General features: G+C 44.3%; 1 protein-coding gene across 1 annotated transcript; it reads left to right on the forward strand.

Annotated features, from left to right (window-relative positions):
• Window positions 1-217: 217 nt before the first annotated feature.
• Window positions 218-16,592, forward strand: slc20a1b (solute carrier family 20 member 1b). The gene is made up of 11 exons (XM_088909133.1): window positions 218-638; window positions 3,936-4,646; window positions 5,050-5,190; window positions 5,680-5,765; window positions 7,362-7,458; window positions 11,091-11,210; window positions 12,927-13,178; window positions 13,325-13,895; window positions 14,131-14,316; window positions 14,448-14,532; window positions 15,032-16,592. The coding sequence occupies exons 2-11, from the start codon at window positions 4,301-4,303 to the stop codon at window positions 15,191-15,193; spliced, it is 2,046 nt and encodes a 681-aa protein (XP_088765259.1). The 5' UTR covers window positions 218-638; window positions 3,936-4,300; the 3' UTR covers window positions 15,194-16,592.
• The last annotated feature ends 419 nt before the right edge of the window (window positions 16,593-17,011 follow it).

Raw genomic sequence — 17,011 nt, forward strand, 5'->3', positions numbered from 1 at the left:
AGGAAGAGTAACACAGAAAAAGTGACTCGTTTTTAGGGTTTGGGTTCAGGACTCGAGGAAGACTTTTCATTTTTGGGGGGGGCAGGGACAGACGGGGGGGTTGCGGTGTGCACGGTGCAGTCTCATGACAGTTAGTGACGTGAGGGGGGCGAGTCTCGCTCGTCACTCCTCCCATCTCCCGGACTTTAAAGTGCGTCCCTGAGCCTAGCAGCGCAGCAGGTTAGCGTGGATGGTTGAGGTCTGAAGCCGGTATAGAAGAGAGAGAGAGAGAAAGACAAGGCAAATTAGAGGGCATTTCCTTCGCCATATCGGCGAAAGAACCCCAGCAACCAACAGCATTTCTACAGAGTTATTGTTTATTGTCGAATCGGGTTTTTTTTCTTCCTTTTCGGTCTGATTCGATTTTTTTTGTGTGCTTGACATTTATATTTAATCCTTATTATTATTATTATTATTGTTGGTTTTTTTTGTTTTTAATCTTCGCTGAAACCGGCGAATTCGCGTTCCTTTTTCGGGGATCCCGCGCGCGCCCAGCTGCCGAGCGGGACAAAAGGTCCGGAGGAAAACAGAAACGCTAAAAAAAAAATATCCAATCCCGTCGACGGATTTTCATCTCATCGACGTTTCTGCCTAATTTGGTGAGTTTTTAATTCATTTTATTTCACGTGTCACCTGTACTGCAAAATGGTTTTAGTGTGTTACCCGCCATGAAACTGAGGCCAGTTTAGGTGTTAGTATTTCAGGGGGGGGAAAAAAAACTTTATGTATGAGAAATCGTAATGGAAATAACAACGGGAAAGGATCGTTATGATTTCCGTCTTAACAATGAATGGTTGCTGCTCGACTCGACACGTGTATGGCTGACGATACGTTGGTTCCTTGTCGACTTTCCTCCGGCAGCTTAATGTCGGTGCTCTCTTAACCGGGGGGAGGCTGATTGCCTTATTGTACTTAATGTCCTGGCGTCCTCACCCCAAAAAAAAAGCTAAAGCGTAGTCCTTCTGAGATAAATGAAACGTGAAGGCTGTCTTGTCGTTCTGCGGGGACCGGCCGGTACGCCGTTCGTCTCCATCTAAATGGATTTCGGCGGGCGGGGAAGGGAGGCGTTAGACAGCAAGGGGACACCGGGTGTGAGGTGGGTAATGTTTAACTGGCGGAGGTGTCGAAGGGGGGCTAGGAAACGATGCGACTCGGTCCGTTCCGGCGCTACGAGCGACCTGCTGCTGCTCTTGCTGTAAAATGGCCTCCGCCTCCTCCTCCTCCTCCTCCTCCCTCCTTCCTGTCAGGCGGCCCTTCTTCGCCCCATTCAGTCTCTGCCAGGAACTGCGCCGGCGGCCTCGCGGGGAGGCGCGGCTCGAGGCCGCCGGCTCCGCGAGGTGAAGCCCGGGGTGCCACGCGCCACGCGCCCGCGCCCGCGCCGCTGTCAACGTTCACGTTGCCCCGAGACCCCAAAAACAAAAAAGAGACGAAACGCGTTTAACCGTCTCTCCCGTTGACAGCTACTGACACTCGGCCTTTGTTCTTTCTCCTAAGGCCCTTTTATTTAAATTAGTTAGCGCTGCGAGCGTTTCATTGACAAAGGGGGTGCCGAAACGGGCTGGGAGTGTTTTTGTTCCTTTCTAATTGTTTTAAAGTGTCCCGTACGTCACTACGTAGGCAATTCCCCCCCCCCCCCCACAATGATCAAAAGATATCCTCTTGATGTCTATACTTGAGTCTTTTTTTTTATTGTACTTCTTTTATTTGAGTTGGTAAAGACGCTAGTGGGTCAGTTTGTAACTGAGAGAATGGGATTAAGACTGTAGGGCGTGCTAACATGTGCAGCTGTATTCTGTTTCAATTGAATTGAGACCTGGAACTGAAAGTGTTCGTGCCGTGACGCAGACATCACCACACGACTGTGTACCTTTTTTTTAAAAAATAAAAAAAAATACTATATACGGAACTTATCTTTAATAGAAACGTTATCGTATCGCCACCCAGACGAGGAACTTCTCTGGTCTCCGAATCTGAAGTTCTCGATTAAATCGCGGCCACGTTTCTAAAGGTTCAGGGAAAAAAAAAATGATATAACCGCCCGCTAAGGACGCGGATGCTCTTTCCGAAAGCGGCATCTGGAGTGAAGCCTTGGCAGTGCTCGGGTAGCGCGGCTGGGCTCCGTGAGGAACCAGCCCTAACCGGTTTGTGGGAGTGTGAGCGGCGACCTGCGCGCCTGGGAAAACCGAGTTCAAGGGAGAAGGCCCACAGTAACGGGCCTTGTGTTCGTCAGACCTGCTCGGTTTCCTGTTTTGTCACAAAAAGCGGTGCGGTTTGTTTTGTTTTGTTGTGTTTTTTTTTTTTTGGTGGTTGTTGTTGGTGGCTTTTATTCTGGGACTGTCTGGACATTTCATCAGTCGTGCTGGAAGGAGGCGTCCAGGCCGCCGTGTCCTGTAAGGTCACTGCGGTAGTCTGCGAAGTCTGGAAATACGCGCCCGGAGGGGGGCGGCAGGACTGGACTTGGGCCACTTGAAAACGGTGGCTTAGTAATGTCGGGCTGGGAGCAAGATGTTTTCACTTTTTTTTTTAACCCAAGACTTAAGAATGTGCGGCCACACGTTGCTTGTGGGTGCAGACCTTGGCATAAACACGTTGGTGTTCAGTTATCGGTGAGTGTATTCAGCGCATTAGGGTCTTGCTTTTACACTCCAGCGTCACGACAGAGCCTACTATAACTTTTAGTTCTGGCAATTGAGGAATCGCCTCGGGTTTTGTGGAGCAGGATTTTAAAAAGTCACTTCTCTTGTGGCGCCTAGGTCACAGTGGGCGGGAGGAAAAAAAAAGCCTTTTCCTGTTTATCACTTCTTTTTGAACTTCCGTCACAGATAGAGAATTATATAGACGTTACAACAGGCGGGAACGACAGGTTTTGTGTTGACAGCGTTTAAATTTTTGAACTAGACCAATCCGGTTCAAAATATGGGATGGAGGTTGAAAAATATACTTTCGTTAAGGTGTTTTAGGGGGTGGGGTGGGCGAATCGACTTTAACCTGTGAACAATTCTATAATGCATTGTTCCTATTTTAAAAAGAAGTCCAGCTCATGTTGCAGCGCCTGTATGGTCCATGTAAGTCAGGCTTCCCACAGTTTCGGGAACTTTCTGGAGGCCCGGCACGCACATGGCGCGCTGTTAATTATCGAGAAGTTTTTTAGCTCTCTCTCTGAAGCAGGCTTACTATTGACGCTCATTGCATCGTATTTAAATTTAGTGACCATGCTTAATAGTGTACATGGGTTTTATTTTGTCCTCCTGTTTGGCTTGGCGATATTTGCTCTTGAAGCGTGAGCTCTCGAGCAAACGGTTGGTTTATATCACAAAGAAAATCGCCCTTTAGAATTTTGCGAGCAAGATTATAAGGCTGCTGGGGTTCAGATCCAAAGTTGACTACATAGCACGAAACGTCTGCTGCGTTGAGAATGGGTCTGGAGCTTCTGATGCTATTTTTACATGCTATGCAAGTCTCAGATTTTCAAAACCGAGACAGTCCTAAGAGAAGTCACTGAGACTCTTTATACCCGTCTCTTTTTGCATGGTGAGGTACAACTTGCTAATGCTTTCTGTAGCATAGTTACCAAAAGCAAACGCTGAAATAGACCACCTCAGCCTTTCAGAAGAGCTGGTTGCCCAGGGCATTTTGTATTGTGCAAAGGTCCCTCTCGAAAGTTGCATCACCCTTTTTCTGTTCCCCGGTAAAAATGGATTGCAGGCTGTCACAGGGCTCTCTGTATGTGTTTTTTTTTTTTTACACTCTGTAATGAAGAAGCGAGTTTATTTTCTTGTGCAAATTTAAAAGGCAGTATTTTTTCAGGCACATGTCATTATTTGAAGAACTCTTCATCTCCTTGAGCAGATGACCTATTTACATGTAAATCTTTTTTTTTTCCCCTTTGCTTTCAGGATGAGGAATCTCCCTTCTCCAGTGTTTGTTACACAATGGATGTCTGCTCAGGCCCTTTAAAAGTCCAGAGCCTTAGAAACCTCTTGGAAAAGACTTGTATACGCAGTGGATAGCAATAAACCCCCAACGTCCTCTCCACCCCTTCCACTTAATATTGCTGTTCATATTGAATCCATATCGTGTTCTCTAAGTTTACATATTTAATTTTCTCTTACAGTAGAAAACACTATTTATTGCAATCAAAGCATTAGTACCTCATTTTGTTTTGTAAGTTATATTTTGTAAGTTATATCTTTGTAAGTCTTTGAAATTCAAAGAAAAAACAAAACCCCAGTAAGATTGTGAAAACCACACCACCAGACAAATGGAATCCACTTCTTTGACAACCCTTGTGGCCGCGACCCTGGCCCCTGTGGCTGAAGGCCCCCTGACGGCGTACCTCTGGCTGCTGGTCTTGGGCTTCATCATCGCCTTTATCCTCGCGTTCTCCGTCGGCGCCAACGACGTGGCAAACTCATTTGGCACGGCGGTGGGCTCGGGGGTCGTCACCCTGAGGCAGGCCTGCATCCTGGCCACCGTGTTCGAGACGGTGGGTTCGGTGCTGCTGGGAGCTAAAGTGAGCGAGACCATACGGAAGGGCATCATCGACGTTCAGATGTACAACGGCTCGGAGCAGTACCTGATGGCTGGGTCTGTCAGCGCCATGTTCGGTGAGTACGGCGCGGAGTGTGCTTGTTGTGGGGACAGTTTTAAGTCATTGTGTCGTTTGCAGCGCAGGCAGGAGTGACATTAAAGGCCTTTCTCCCCTTCCCTTTTCCTTCAGCCCGGCCTGTTTCTCTTTTGAGATGGAGACTGACCCGCGCTTTATTCAACCAGCTGTTGAGAGCGCGCCTATGTTACGTTTGCTGTAGGACATGTTTCTGCAAGAAAAAATAAAATCACTATCTGAAGGACGGACAGCAAGAGAGGCAGTACATATTCAAAGCGATGCATTCTGTTTCTGTGCTGGTTAGGTGATGGTGGATCCCAGTGAGCCATCTAGGTTTCCAGTATGCACCTTTTGTGATTCTGAAGCTAAGGAATCTTAAAAGAAGTGTTCTTGCTTTCTTGCAGGTTCTGCCGTGTGGCAGTTATTCGCTTCATTTTTGAAGCTTCCGATCTCTGGGACGCACTGCATTGTGGGAGCAACTATAGGCTTTTCCTTGGTAGCCAAGGGACAGGAAGGGGTCAAATGGTTCGAGTTGCTTAAAATTGGTGAGTAGGCTTTCTCTTTCAGGATTCTCCCCCCTAGGCTAGGCTGACAATAACTAAAGGTTCCTCAGAAGTTTGTTTTTTTTGTTTAAGAAGTTTTTAGACACCCATAGATGACAAAAATCATTCAAGTGATGGAAAAAATACACAGGCAAGGGGATGGCTTCATAAAGTGAGTCATAGATGTGAAAGGCACCAGATCAATGATATATAAAACAGTCTAGCACATTTAAAAGTGGCTTCTCAAAGTGCTTTACAGCAACAACAAAAAAAAAAGCACACTGAGAGGAGATGGCAAAATTACCCAATTACAATAAGAGTCTGAAATACAGTAGGAAAACAAAGGGGCAGACAAATTAAATAAAAGCTGTTCTAAAGATCAAAGCTATGTACACGTACATAGACTCGCAGATCTTAAGTTTCTTACTGCACACACTTGGAAGCAAACCTGTGGTGTTATCTGATGCTGTAACATCCTGTTTTTTTTTCTAGTGCTTTCCTGGTTCATCTCCCCTCTCCTGTCTGGCATCATGTCTGCTGTTCTCTTCTTCTTTGTCCGTTTGTTCATCCTGCGTAAGGTGAGGGGAAAAAAACATTCATTTGGGTGCTGTTGTTGGGGTTTCTTCTATGACTCGGCAAACGCTTGTAATGTGTACAAGATGTATAAATCTTCTGAATGGGAATGGACAAGTCTTTATCTGATGGCTCGAGCCAGTATGCATCACTGGCGATTTTCCTGTGAGACAGATATGTACTCTAATAAACAGCCCTGACAAAGTATCGCATTCAGCACCTATTCTGGCTCAAGAGTCTGTTGGCAGCTGTGAATGCAGAGAGCTTTCCTATTAACAGTTCTACTATGACTTAAAGGTGTAAATTTTTTGTAATGTACTTTCTGAGCAAGAGCCTTTGTTTTGTAAAGTTAGACCTGTGGTATACTGAGTCTGTGTGCCTGTGGTACAACACTGTTGTGTACTAATCAAGAGGGAGGTGCTGTTCTTGTCATGAACTGTAGATGGAAGTAGGAAAAGAGGCTGTTGTTCTGCAAATGAATGTTAACTCTGCCTTAGGTGACTTCTGGAAATTCTAGTGTGTTTTTACAAATGCCGGCAGAGCTCTGCTTTGTGAGCCTGTGATTTTTCATCAGACCTATTTTCTATTTCTCATACTCTTGTGACCTGTTCTTGTTCGTAGTAACCTAATTCCCAAAATAACTTGATAACATGCAAGCATGTCCCTTCTTACCAAGTTCCAAGGGCGTGTTTTTTTTCTTGTGTGAAGGACAGAAACTGCTGAAAATACTCAACATCTAATGGCTCCATCTGTTGCTTAGATTTTACTGGTTTAGAAAAATGACAAATACAAAGCCTTATTACAACACAACAGTGAAATAGCCATCCTGTTACCTCTTCTGTATTACCCTGAAAGCGATGCTAGGTTACCAGATGATTTTGAAAGCTTTCCAGGAGAGACTTGGTTTGCGGACACCTGTAGACATTGTAATTTCTGTTCTCTTGAAGTGTTACCTTGCTTAGTGACAATTAAGTTCTAATAGATTTCGATGAAAGGATCCTTAGAACAGTTAATTTCGCTTGAAACGTTTGCTTGTCCCAGAGTTGCAAGATGCGTTTTTTTTTCTTCCATGCATTTCACTGTGAAATATAGTTTGCCAAGCTCTAATGGCAAACCACTGCAGGCTTTCAGGAAATGTTTCCAGTGCCAGAATTCTGAAAATTTAAGATTACTCTGGGAATGGAGTTGTTGTATCATAGCTTAAATGTAGAGACAGTATTGCAATACGAATTCCTTTCATTTTCTTTTAGAGTATTGAGATTTAGTTTTGTTCCTAGAATCTCACTAAATTTAAGTGACGGCAAGTCCTATTTTAATCAGAACTACTTTCAGCCGTCTGTATGAATTAACGTTTAATTGCAGTATATTCACGGATAACACTAATGCCATATTTCTAATGTAACTATAACTATCAGCTGTTTGAAACCCCAAGATTAACTTGTATTAGCTAATAATTTGTTGGCTGAAATGGAGATTACAGCTCCATAGTAAATATAAGGTAGGGTTTTACAGGACATTGGAAGAACTTGGCTCATTTGCCACAGGTTAGGATAGGGCTGTAAGAGTCTTCCATTTTCTCATACATCTTTTGCGTTTTTCAGGAGGACCCTGTGCCCAATGGGCTGAGAGCCCTCCCTGTTTTCTACGCTTGCACTATTGGGATCAACCTCTTCTCCATCATGTTCACAGGAGCCCCACGTAAGTGTCGCTGATACCTTGCATACCTTTTGTGTTAAAATTGTAACTCTGTATTTATTTTTGTGTGAGCATTTGCAATTGTTCAAGGACATGTTTGAGGCCCATATAGGTGCTCAGGGTCCCCCTGCCCCCATCTGTGTATCTTATTTCATTATAGACAGGTTTACATGGAAGCAATGCGGATCGCCTACAACTGGGGCAAGGGATTTAATCTTATTTTTGAGTGAAGTCTGCATGAGTACCGTTTGAGAAGCAGGTGAAAAAAAAAAAGATGCATTGACTAATTTGCCTGTTGATGAAAGCACGAACGTTGTTTCTGTAAATGTTTAAATGCTCTACACAGTTATCGTTGAAATATGTTTTTTTTGCCAGATCTGCTGTGAATGATTTTAGTATGTATCTAAAAAAAAAACCTTTTGATCTGTCTTTTCAGTTGGTTTAGAGTGGGAAACCATATTAAACGTTCGATTTTACTCCTTTTTCTTTACTTACAGGACCGAACTTTTCAAGAAGTCAACTGGCCTGGGCCGATTACAGAAGGCTGCAGGCCGGTGTACGCTGAGAGAGATATATATATGTATACATGCACACACCCAAGAGACATGCACTTAGCTAGCTATTAACAGCCTTGCTTAAAGCGAAGATAATGTTAATCCAGCTTCAACACAGCATCTGTTTCCTCGATCCTGTAGGAAGCCTTCATGCAGTATGAGGTTGCTCTATAGATATAATACAGGTTTGCAGTCAAATATACATACATTAGAATGAGCACACCAGTCTGTAGATGACATACATTATTTCCTTATGCCATAGAAACCAATTAGAAGAATGAATTGGCTTGTCCTAAAAGGCTGGATGTATTGGAAGATGACTGTCTGCACCAACGAGGAAAAGGATTGGATTAGAGATGGAAAAGGCTAGGTTTACAAAAATGCGTCGACAAATAAGGAAGGCCAACCAGTAAGGAATCAGGTGCTAGAAAAGTGGGTAGTGCATGTGTAGAGTCCTGTTCTGATGAGGACCGGAGATGCCTGTGAGCTTTCCATAGACCCAACTATTGCACACGTTCCAAAGCGATCACATGTCAGTCTCGGCAACTGGCTTGAATTCTGCAGCGTAGTGCTCTAAACAGCGGAAGATTGCTAACTCCAAGAAGATACTACATCCACACCATTTTTTTCCTTCTGTTAAAGTTTTTTTCCAACTATTTTTTGTATTTGAAAACCATATCATCATAAAATGACCTGCCAAAGTCCAGATAGCGATGCAATAGAATTTTACTGAAGTATTAGTGCAGTTGATTATTTTTAAATAGCATTTCCACTGCCTGTATCCCTTAAGAAATGAGGTCTTTTTTTATTGTCGTCTTTCCCCTTCCTTTTTGTAGAACAGTTTGGTTCACGATATCAAAATCTTTTTACTGTAAGCCCAGAATGATGAAATTATCTGGTAGTAATTTAATCTTGAACTTTGGCAACTTTGTAACTTGAGAATGGGAGTATAAAACTTTTTCCAGTCTTGGCTTCAGCTGCATAGAAGCCATGAGCTTGAGTATTTTAGATTCTCATTTCCACCTTGCCTAGTTTATAGAAGAAATTATCAAATTTAAATTTCACTGGCTTTATTTGTTCAAGTTTCAAATTTAGTTAATACTCGAGTTGGAAATTTTGAAACGGGTAAGCATTTAAGTATGGACTTTTTTTAAAGTTATTGCAAAACATTTTTTTACATGAAGTGTGTTGTTTCCATATTTTCTTTTCAGTCTGTTTTAGAGAACCTTAATTTTGCTTAGTGTAGAATGGACAACATTTTGGCCTTAATTTTCTCATACAGCTTGTTCTCAGATCTGTTAGAAAAACCTTTGGTTTGTAATTTTGAAATCTTCCTCTACCAAAGTGTTGTAACATCACCCTTAATTTGTCATCCTGTGTGTAGTGCATACAGGAGGACAGTGCCTTTGTACAGTACAGTAAACCTTTGTTTTTTAGCCCAAGAAATGTGCTCTTAATGTTTTACTTGTGTTTATCAATTACACTCCACACAGTCAAAGAAAATTGTTCCTGTGCCTTTTATGATCTGCGAGTTTGTTTCATGTGTTGTAAATATACTGTATAACATTTGCTAAAGCTTCTGATATGCAAATAACTATCCTAAGTAAATGATTTACCAGTGTAGGGCACCCTTAATATTCTTGAGTATTAAACCTATATAATATTTTTGCATTTTCCTGTCATTGAGGGGAAAGATATCTAGTGTAAGGGCTGTAACGGGCCACTTAACTTTTAAGTGTTGCATAGTGCTTTCAAAAAATGAAGAAGCAGAGGTTGGAAAGTGAACTTCTGTAAACCCTGGCTTCTCTGGTTACATTGCTTCTTGAATTTGCTTGTGCAAAGCCCACCCAGTTTAAAAAAAATAATAATCTTCATTTGACTTTGAGTGCAGGTCATTATCATGTGTTGCAGCTGGAGGTTGTGGCACTTCATTTTACTATCAGGATGCAAATGTGACTGTACTGTACCAGAGATTAAAAACAATTCTGGTAATCCTTGTCATAAGACGCGTTACGTAATAGGTTCTTGCTGAATTTGGAAATGGCGAGGACACACTCACTTTGGTCGGTAGGCATGGTTTTGAAATCTGGGTACATGCTGTATTTCTCACTTTTGCTAGGGAATCGTATCTGGTGCCCTGTCTGCCTCCCTCCCTTCCTATCCTGAAACCCTTAGTCATCTGCACTTGGGGTGTTCAGTACTGCTTTTTGAATTTTAGGTATAAAAATTTTAGTGACGCAACCAAGAAATTACTCCTCTCAAGAGGGCCATGTGTCATTGGCACAGCACTGCTTAGCAATAGGTAGAGAAGGTGCTGGAAGAAACTCCTGGACTACCTAAAACTAACTAAACACGAGGTCTGTTTCCTGAGGTTTTTGAAGGTCTGTTCATACAGTACCGAGTCGGAGACAGAACTGCTCTCCAGTGATGCCGACTCTTTCCTTAATGACCCTCTTATCAGTTCCTGTAACTTGTACTTTCTTTTCCTCCCTGAGAGTTTCACTGAAAATGTGTAATGTGTACAGGGTTATCTTTTGATGGCAGTTTGAGGGTTGGTGGGGGAGGGTATCAATATCAAGAAACTAGATGGGGGGAGCATAGTGATCAGAGCCTTGTAAATATAAGCTCTTGATAATGTGGGGTATTTCAGTACTCTGTAGACCCCAGGGTGTCTGAGCCCAAAGGAAGATTGGAGTGAAATTTAGCCGTGCAGTTTTCTGTTCCGTTCAACCCATTTGTCTCCTCCTCATGTGGCTACATGAAGATCAGGATTTCACACATTCTCCTGCAGGGAGCAACACACAGCAGCCCTTCCAAGGATAGGCACCACTGTCTGCTGTTCAGAAAGATCCCTGAAATGTGATCACTGCTCAAAGACTAGATTTCAGTCATGCATGACTTGCAGTGGGGTAACTGTGTTTTGGGACTCAGTGTCTTTCTTTCTGAGCTGCGCAGTGGTAGGTGCCTTGGAAAAGGGGATAACCTGTAGAGGCACCTCTGTGCCGGTTTTGTTTCTGGGGTGGCGGCAGCTGCTGCCCTTGTGTCTCAAATCCCCTTCTCTTTTCTCTGTTCTCCCTGCAGTGCTCGGGTTCGACAAGCTTCCTACATGGAGTATCCTCTTGATCACGCTGGGCTGCGGTGTCATCACCGCCATCGTTGTGTGGTTTGTGGTCTGCCCCCGGCTAAAGAAGAAGATTGAGCGTGAGTGTCCTTGCCAGTTCGCTACATGACATCAGGTCCTGCTGTCTGTGCCATCTTGGCTTGCTGTGCTCTTAGGTGGGCGCAGTCAGTCTAGATCATGTTTTTGCTTAGTTCTCCCCTGATAGGCTTATCTTATTCCATAGGGAGCAAGCATTTTCTTTGCATGCTTTACATGAATGGATATCTTGGATTATGGTTCATAATGAAGGACTGGTGACTTCCAGAATAGTCCATTATTTTATTATTTTGAAAACTTTTCTTTTGTTGGTGCAGATGGAGACCTAATCTTGTAACAACAGGTTATCTGCTAGTCATAAAGTTATGGTAGAGCCTCCTGGGTAGCCCAGAGCTGTCAGTGCAGGACTATGCACAAGTGCCTTGTCTTTTACCCTTGAAGCTGCCCATAGCAAGCTCTTGAAAGGAGCTGGTAATCTGCAGTTAGTTCTCTCTGTTGCCTCCCATGCTGTAGTCTGTTTTGTCATTGTCAGAGACAAAAGATATGGGTACTGCTCCTCTCAAACTGCACTGAAGTCATTAGCAGCTGTCATAGGTCCCGGTGGGGGCTTCACCTTGGCTTGTTTCTCTCTCCTTGGCACAGTTTCTGTAGCAGTTTGCTGCAGTACTGTGCATTGCCTTTCTGGAAAGAGAAGAACTCGCCCTTCATAAGTTTAATTGCTAAAATGGCATTGCTGGACTCGGGCCATAGCCTGATTCTTGTTGAATTGCTTTTCTGTCTACATTGTAAACATGGGAATGACAGATGTGATTTCAGTTTAAAACCCTGAAAGTAGTCTGTCGTACATCTAAAAAAACAATGTAAAGGTAAATTGCACCCAAAAGGTATTTTGTCTAAACTGTTAATATCATTATAACATAATGATCAAAGATTGTTCTTCTCATATAGTATTTCAAGATCATATTGACTGTAGGCAGTCTTCATGATTTTTCTTAAGCTGTCCAGCTGGTATTGTGCTTGAGCTGAGTAAATTATTCTCAGTGTTGGCATTTGGTGTGTATTAAGTATGCATATGTTTTGAAAGCGATTCTTATCGGGTAGGAATGCAGAAAGGAAGCAAATCAAGATAGTGAATTTGCGGGGAAAGCAGCCAGAATATCTTGTTTAAAAAAAATCCACCGTCATTGCTACAGAAAGAATAAAAGGCATGCGTTTATGACAAAGGCATTGTAAAAGATTTGTAGATGGGGGAAGTGTTGGAGTTAACGCTCTTTCCCAGTTAGTGTTGATGACTCGGCACAGGGGATTTGTCCTCATTTTAAAAGGAGACTTTTACCAAAGTAAAAATCCTGTCTAAATCTGGGTGGTTTGTGTGGTCATGGTTTACAGCAAGCTGGGGAATTTTAAAGTCAAGGTGACTCTCCATTGTCAGAATAGGAGACACGGATTCAACTGGCAAGTTTTCAGGGAAGGGGGCTATGAGCTTTCGTTTAGGTGGGAGAGCAGTCCCAGCAATCCCAGCCTATGTACCCGTCTGCCAGGTAAAGAACATTGAAGTCCAAAAGGTTTTTGAGATGTCAAAATGGAAGCTGCCGTTTATTCCCAACATTTTTTGGTGTGAAACGCTAAGAGTGTTAAGCCTTTAATAAGATTATCATTAAAGAGATATTTGGTGGGATTAAAGCTTAAGTCTCCTCAATGATTTGCTACGTTTTCCTATGCAACATTCTAGAAAGCATTTCTTGTGTGCCTGATTGCAGGAGACATCAAATCCAGCCCGTCTGAGAGCCCTCTGATGGAGAAGAAGAACAGCGACATGCATTCTATTCTCCAAGCCGTCCCCGAAGAGCCCAGCAGGATTCTGTCTGAGACCAAGAGCCCCACACCGGACCACACATCCTTGCTGCTAAACACCCGGCCCCCAGCAGAGGAGCGCACCATCTCCTTCGACATCGGGGATTCGGAGGACTGCGAGGAGAAGGAGGGCAGGGACACCACCGCTGATCTCAATGGTGAGATGCCAAGAGTTGCTATACCCATAATACAAAGATGGCCTGATCCTGGAAGCTTTTTTTTTTAAGTCCTTTGAATTTAACCACAGTCGGTCAAGGCTGTGAGCCTCCTAAGTAACACCCTTGCGATTCTCTTGTGCTTTTAGTGGTTCAGAACGGCGGGCATGTGCAGTTCAGCAACGTCACCAGCCACATCCCCAGCAACGGCTACAGCCAGTACCACACTGTGCACAAGGACTCCGGCCTCTACAAGGACCTCCTGCACAAGCTGCACCTGGCCAAGGTGGGCGACTGCATGGGGGAGTCCGGGGACCGGCCCATGAGGCGCAACAACAGCTACACCTCCTACACCATGGCCATCTGCGGGATGCACATGGACCTCTTCAAGCCGCGGGACGGCGAGGGGAAGAGCGGGGCCTCGGCCGAGGAGGGAGACAAGGACAAGGCGGGAATCCACAACGCCGAGCACAGCAAGAAGAGGGTGCGCATGGACAGCTACACTAGCTACTGCAACGCCGTGGCCGAAGCCAACGTGCCCGAGGGCCTGGAGGAGAGCGAGGTGAAGCTGGAGATGGGCATGGGCGACCGGAAGAGCAGTGATGGCTCCCTGGAGGACTGCCTGGACAAGGACAAGCCTGCAGTCTCCCTGCTCTTCCAGTTCCTGCAGATCCTCACCGCTTGCTTTGGCTCCTTTGCTCACGGAGGCAATGACGTCAGGTAGGCCAGCTCCTCGGGCTCCGGATGGGTGGGGCAGGGGTACTGGGGCATGTTTGTGGAGGTGTTTCAGTGGGTCGGAGGGGCAAGAGCTTGAAAGGGATATAAAATCAGAATGTTCCTTGCTGTCCAGTTCAGTGCTTTACCCCCTCATTCCAGCTTTTATAACTTGTGTGGCTAGATGGTGGAAGAACTAAAAGAACTGAGCTAGTTGTTGTTTCCCCCCCCCCACACACAGCAATGCCATCGGGCCCCTGGTTGCTTTGTGGCTGGTGTATGAGAGTGGCCAGGTGGCGTCCAACACCCCAACTCCCATCTGGCTGCTGCTGTTTGGTGGCGTCGGGATCTGTGCTGGCCTGTGGGTCTGGGGCAGGAGAGTCATCCAGACGATGGGCAAGGACCTCACCCCCATCACTCCTTCTAGGTGAGAGTGTGCACTGTGCCCGGGGTCCTCGATTCAGTTTAAAGAAGAGAATCGGATCGGCTCCCTGTCAGCCGACATGAGGGTCCTGTTTGTGATGGCTTAGATCTGTAATGTTCTCTTCCGTTTCACAGTGGTTTCAGCATCGAGTTGGCGTCGGCTTTGACTGTGGTGATTGCCTCAAACGTCGGTCTGCCAATCAGCACAACACACTGCAAGGTACGTGGTGTGCATTTGAGTTAATTGGCTTGCTGTAGACTGGGGGTAGTATTATGAGAGGGTCAAGCATATTGTGGTGTTGAGTTGTATATAAGTAAGTGTTTAAAAAAAAAAAAGCACTGTTGGTTTTCTATTCCAATACTGAGACAAACCACAGGATTTTTTTGTCATTCTGAGTGTCTCTTTGATTTTGGATTAGTCCTATAATGCAATTGGTTAACATTGCAATAATATTTTAATCTTAATCTGAAAAGACCCAATTCCGTGATCTTTAATATGAAGCCACATGGCCTCAGTATTTGTAGTGGGGATGGGCAGTTCCAGAGCCCCAGGTGTTTTCCAGGTCCTATTCAATGAGGAACCAGGTTTCATCCTTAAACAGTTGATGTATGTGGATAAAAGTCATAAACTGAATTAAAGATCGGAGGTGGCCCCGACAGGGTGTGATGACTTTCTGAGAGCCCTGGAGGTAATGATGGATACGCTGTTCTCCCCACAGGTGGGCTCCGTTGTTTCTGTTGGCTGGCTGCGCTCCAAGAAGGCCGTAGACTGGCGTCTCTTCCGCAACATCTTCATGGCCTGGTTCGTCACCGTGCCCATCTCCGGTCTCATCAGCGCAGCCATCATGGCCATCTTCAAGTTCGTCATCTTCCGCTCCTGAGCACTGCCAGGGCGTGCGCGCTGTGGCACTGGGGAGGTGGAGATTAGAATTTTAATCAGTCATGCTTTCTAATGGCAGGGGTGGCACGGGACAGGTTTTTCATAGGCGATTAATGCGGCTTCAGTCACTGAGAAATTAGTTGCTCTGTATTAATGTGCTTTAACTCCTTAGGTGTATGAATAACCCACTCGAGATGCTGTACATTTTTGCCAATCAGACAAAAAAATAGCTCTACTTTGTATTTTGTAATTATGTATATACAGTAACTTTTTTTTATACACATACAAGTTAAGTGTCAGAATTACACACAGTATTAGGTTGTTTTTCCTTTAATTTCCCTAAGTGAGTACATAGCAGTGAAGCTACTAATGCCATCCTCAGTGGGCATCGCTGCCATTTTATTCACGAGGATGGCACAGAACTGCAGCAGGTACCTGATCTACATACATCTGCCTTAAAACAAAGAACAGTGTTCAGAAGCGTACAGGTGTGGATGGGTGTGCACAAGGTCTGGTGATCATAGTAGGTGTCTACGGCATCTGGTTCTAGTTGCCGTTCCAAAGCTTTAAATATCACAAGCAGAGAAGGGACTTAGTTTTGGGTGTTAGAAAACTCATTGACTATGGATGCGCACATGTTCTGGGGATCTGTGGTTTAGAGTAGATGTGGTTTTGGGTCTGATATTTGAGTTAGGTGCCACTGAAGCAGTCAAGTGCAGCTGCTGAGATAGCTGGGTCTTGTGCATGCTACCATTCCCACACCGTTTTGGACTGCTTTATAGCCAAGTCCTGTTAGTGTTTGTTTAATCGGCAAGAAAAAAGATCACATTATAGAGTGGTGAAGTGTGATCTTGGAAATAGAAGAAACTTTTGAAAAGGCTTTTTTTTTCCCCAAAGGGGATTTTTTTAACTCCATTATTTAGTGACATTATCAAATGTGTAGCTGGTGCTTTGGGTTTTTTTTTTCTTAAGGACCTTTTGTCTGCAGCCGTGCAATATATCAAAAGGCTATAACTGTTGTAAGCACCTGCTTCTAGTGAGTTTGTAAAGTTTGCAGTCTTTCAATTTGATGGCCTTAGGGTGACCTTAAAATTTAACCTTTTTAATTTGAAGTTTTATATTCAAAAGGAACAAAATAATACTAGCTGACGCTTCAGACGTTCTCCTTGAAACCAAACATCTACAAAGCGCACAAATGGGTCCAGCAGACTGATGAAACAGCTCTCGTTTCTTCTTGCCGTAGTCTATAGACCACACCTGGGTGGGTCTTTTTCAGAACGATGGTTGTTTTGCATGCAGGTACCAAAGAGAAACAAGTGCTGCCAATCTGTATACACTTTCTTTAAGTCTTCCGATGTGACTGGACATAAGGAAAAAATAAAGATTTTTTTTAAACTCTACTTTTGTATTGCCTGTCTCTGAAGAATATCCATCCATTTTCCAGCTGCTTGCTCCAATTCAGGGTCGCTGGGGAGCTGGAGCCCATCCTGGCATGCAATGGGTGCAGCCTGGACAGGCTGCCAGTCCATTGCAGGGCAAACAGATACACACCGGGGCAAGTTAACCAGAAGCCCTTCAACCTACTAGTATGTTTGTGGACTGTGGGAGGAAACCGGAGCACCCAGAGGAACCCAACATGAACATAACTCCAGAAATTGCGCCCTGGGTCTGGAATAGAATCCAGGGCACTAGTGCTCACCACTGTACCTCCATGCCACCTCCTACACCTCCTCTTTCACCAAATGTTCTTAATTAGGATGTAAACTTTCATCCCAACAAGTAATAGAATTCTATTAAATTACAACTAACCTTTTCTCTT

This window comes from Atractosteus spatula, chromosome 2 (assembly GCF_055471065.1).
Source record: "Atractosteus spatula isolate fAtrSpa1 chromosome 2, fAtrSpa1.hap1, whole genome shotgun sequence".
Lineage (NCBI taxonomy): Eukaryota > Metazoa > Chordata > Actinopteri > Semionotiformes > Lepisosteidae > Atractosteus > Atractosteus spatula.

Excerpts from the sequence above, each read along its gene's own strand:
- slc20a1b (XM_088909133.1), top strand. The coding sequence starts at position 4,301 with ATGGAATCCACTTCTTTGACAACCCTTGTGGCCGCGACCCTGGCCCCT. Across the intron at positions 5,766-7,361 it reads GTTTGTTCATCCTGCGTAAG|GAGGACCCTGTGCCCAATGG; the intron begins GTGAGGGGAAAA and ends TGCGTTTTTCAG. Across the intron at positions 13,179-13,324 it reads CACCACCGCTGATCTCAATG|TGGTTCAGAACGGCGGGCAT; the intron begins GTGAGATGCCAA and ends TTGTGCTTTTAG.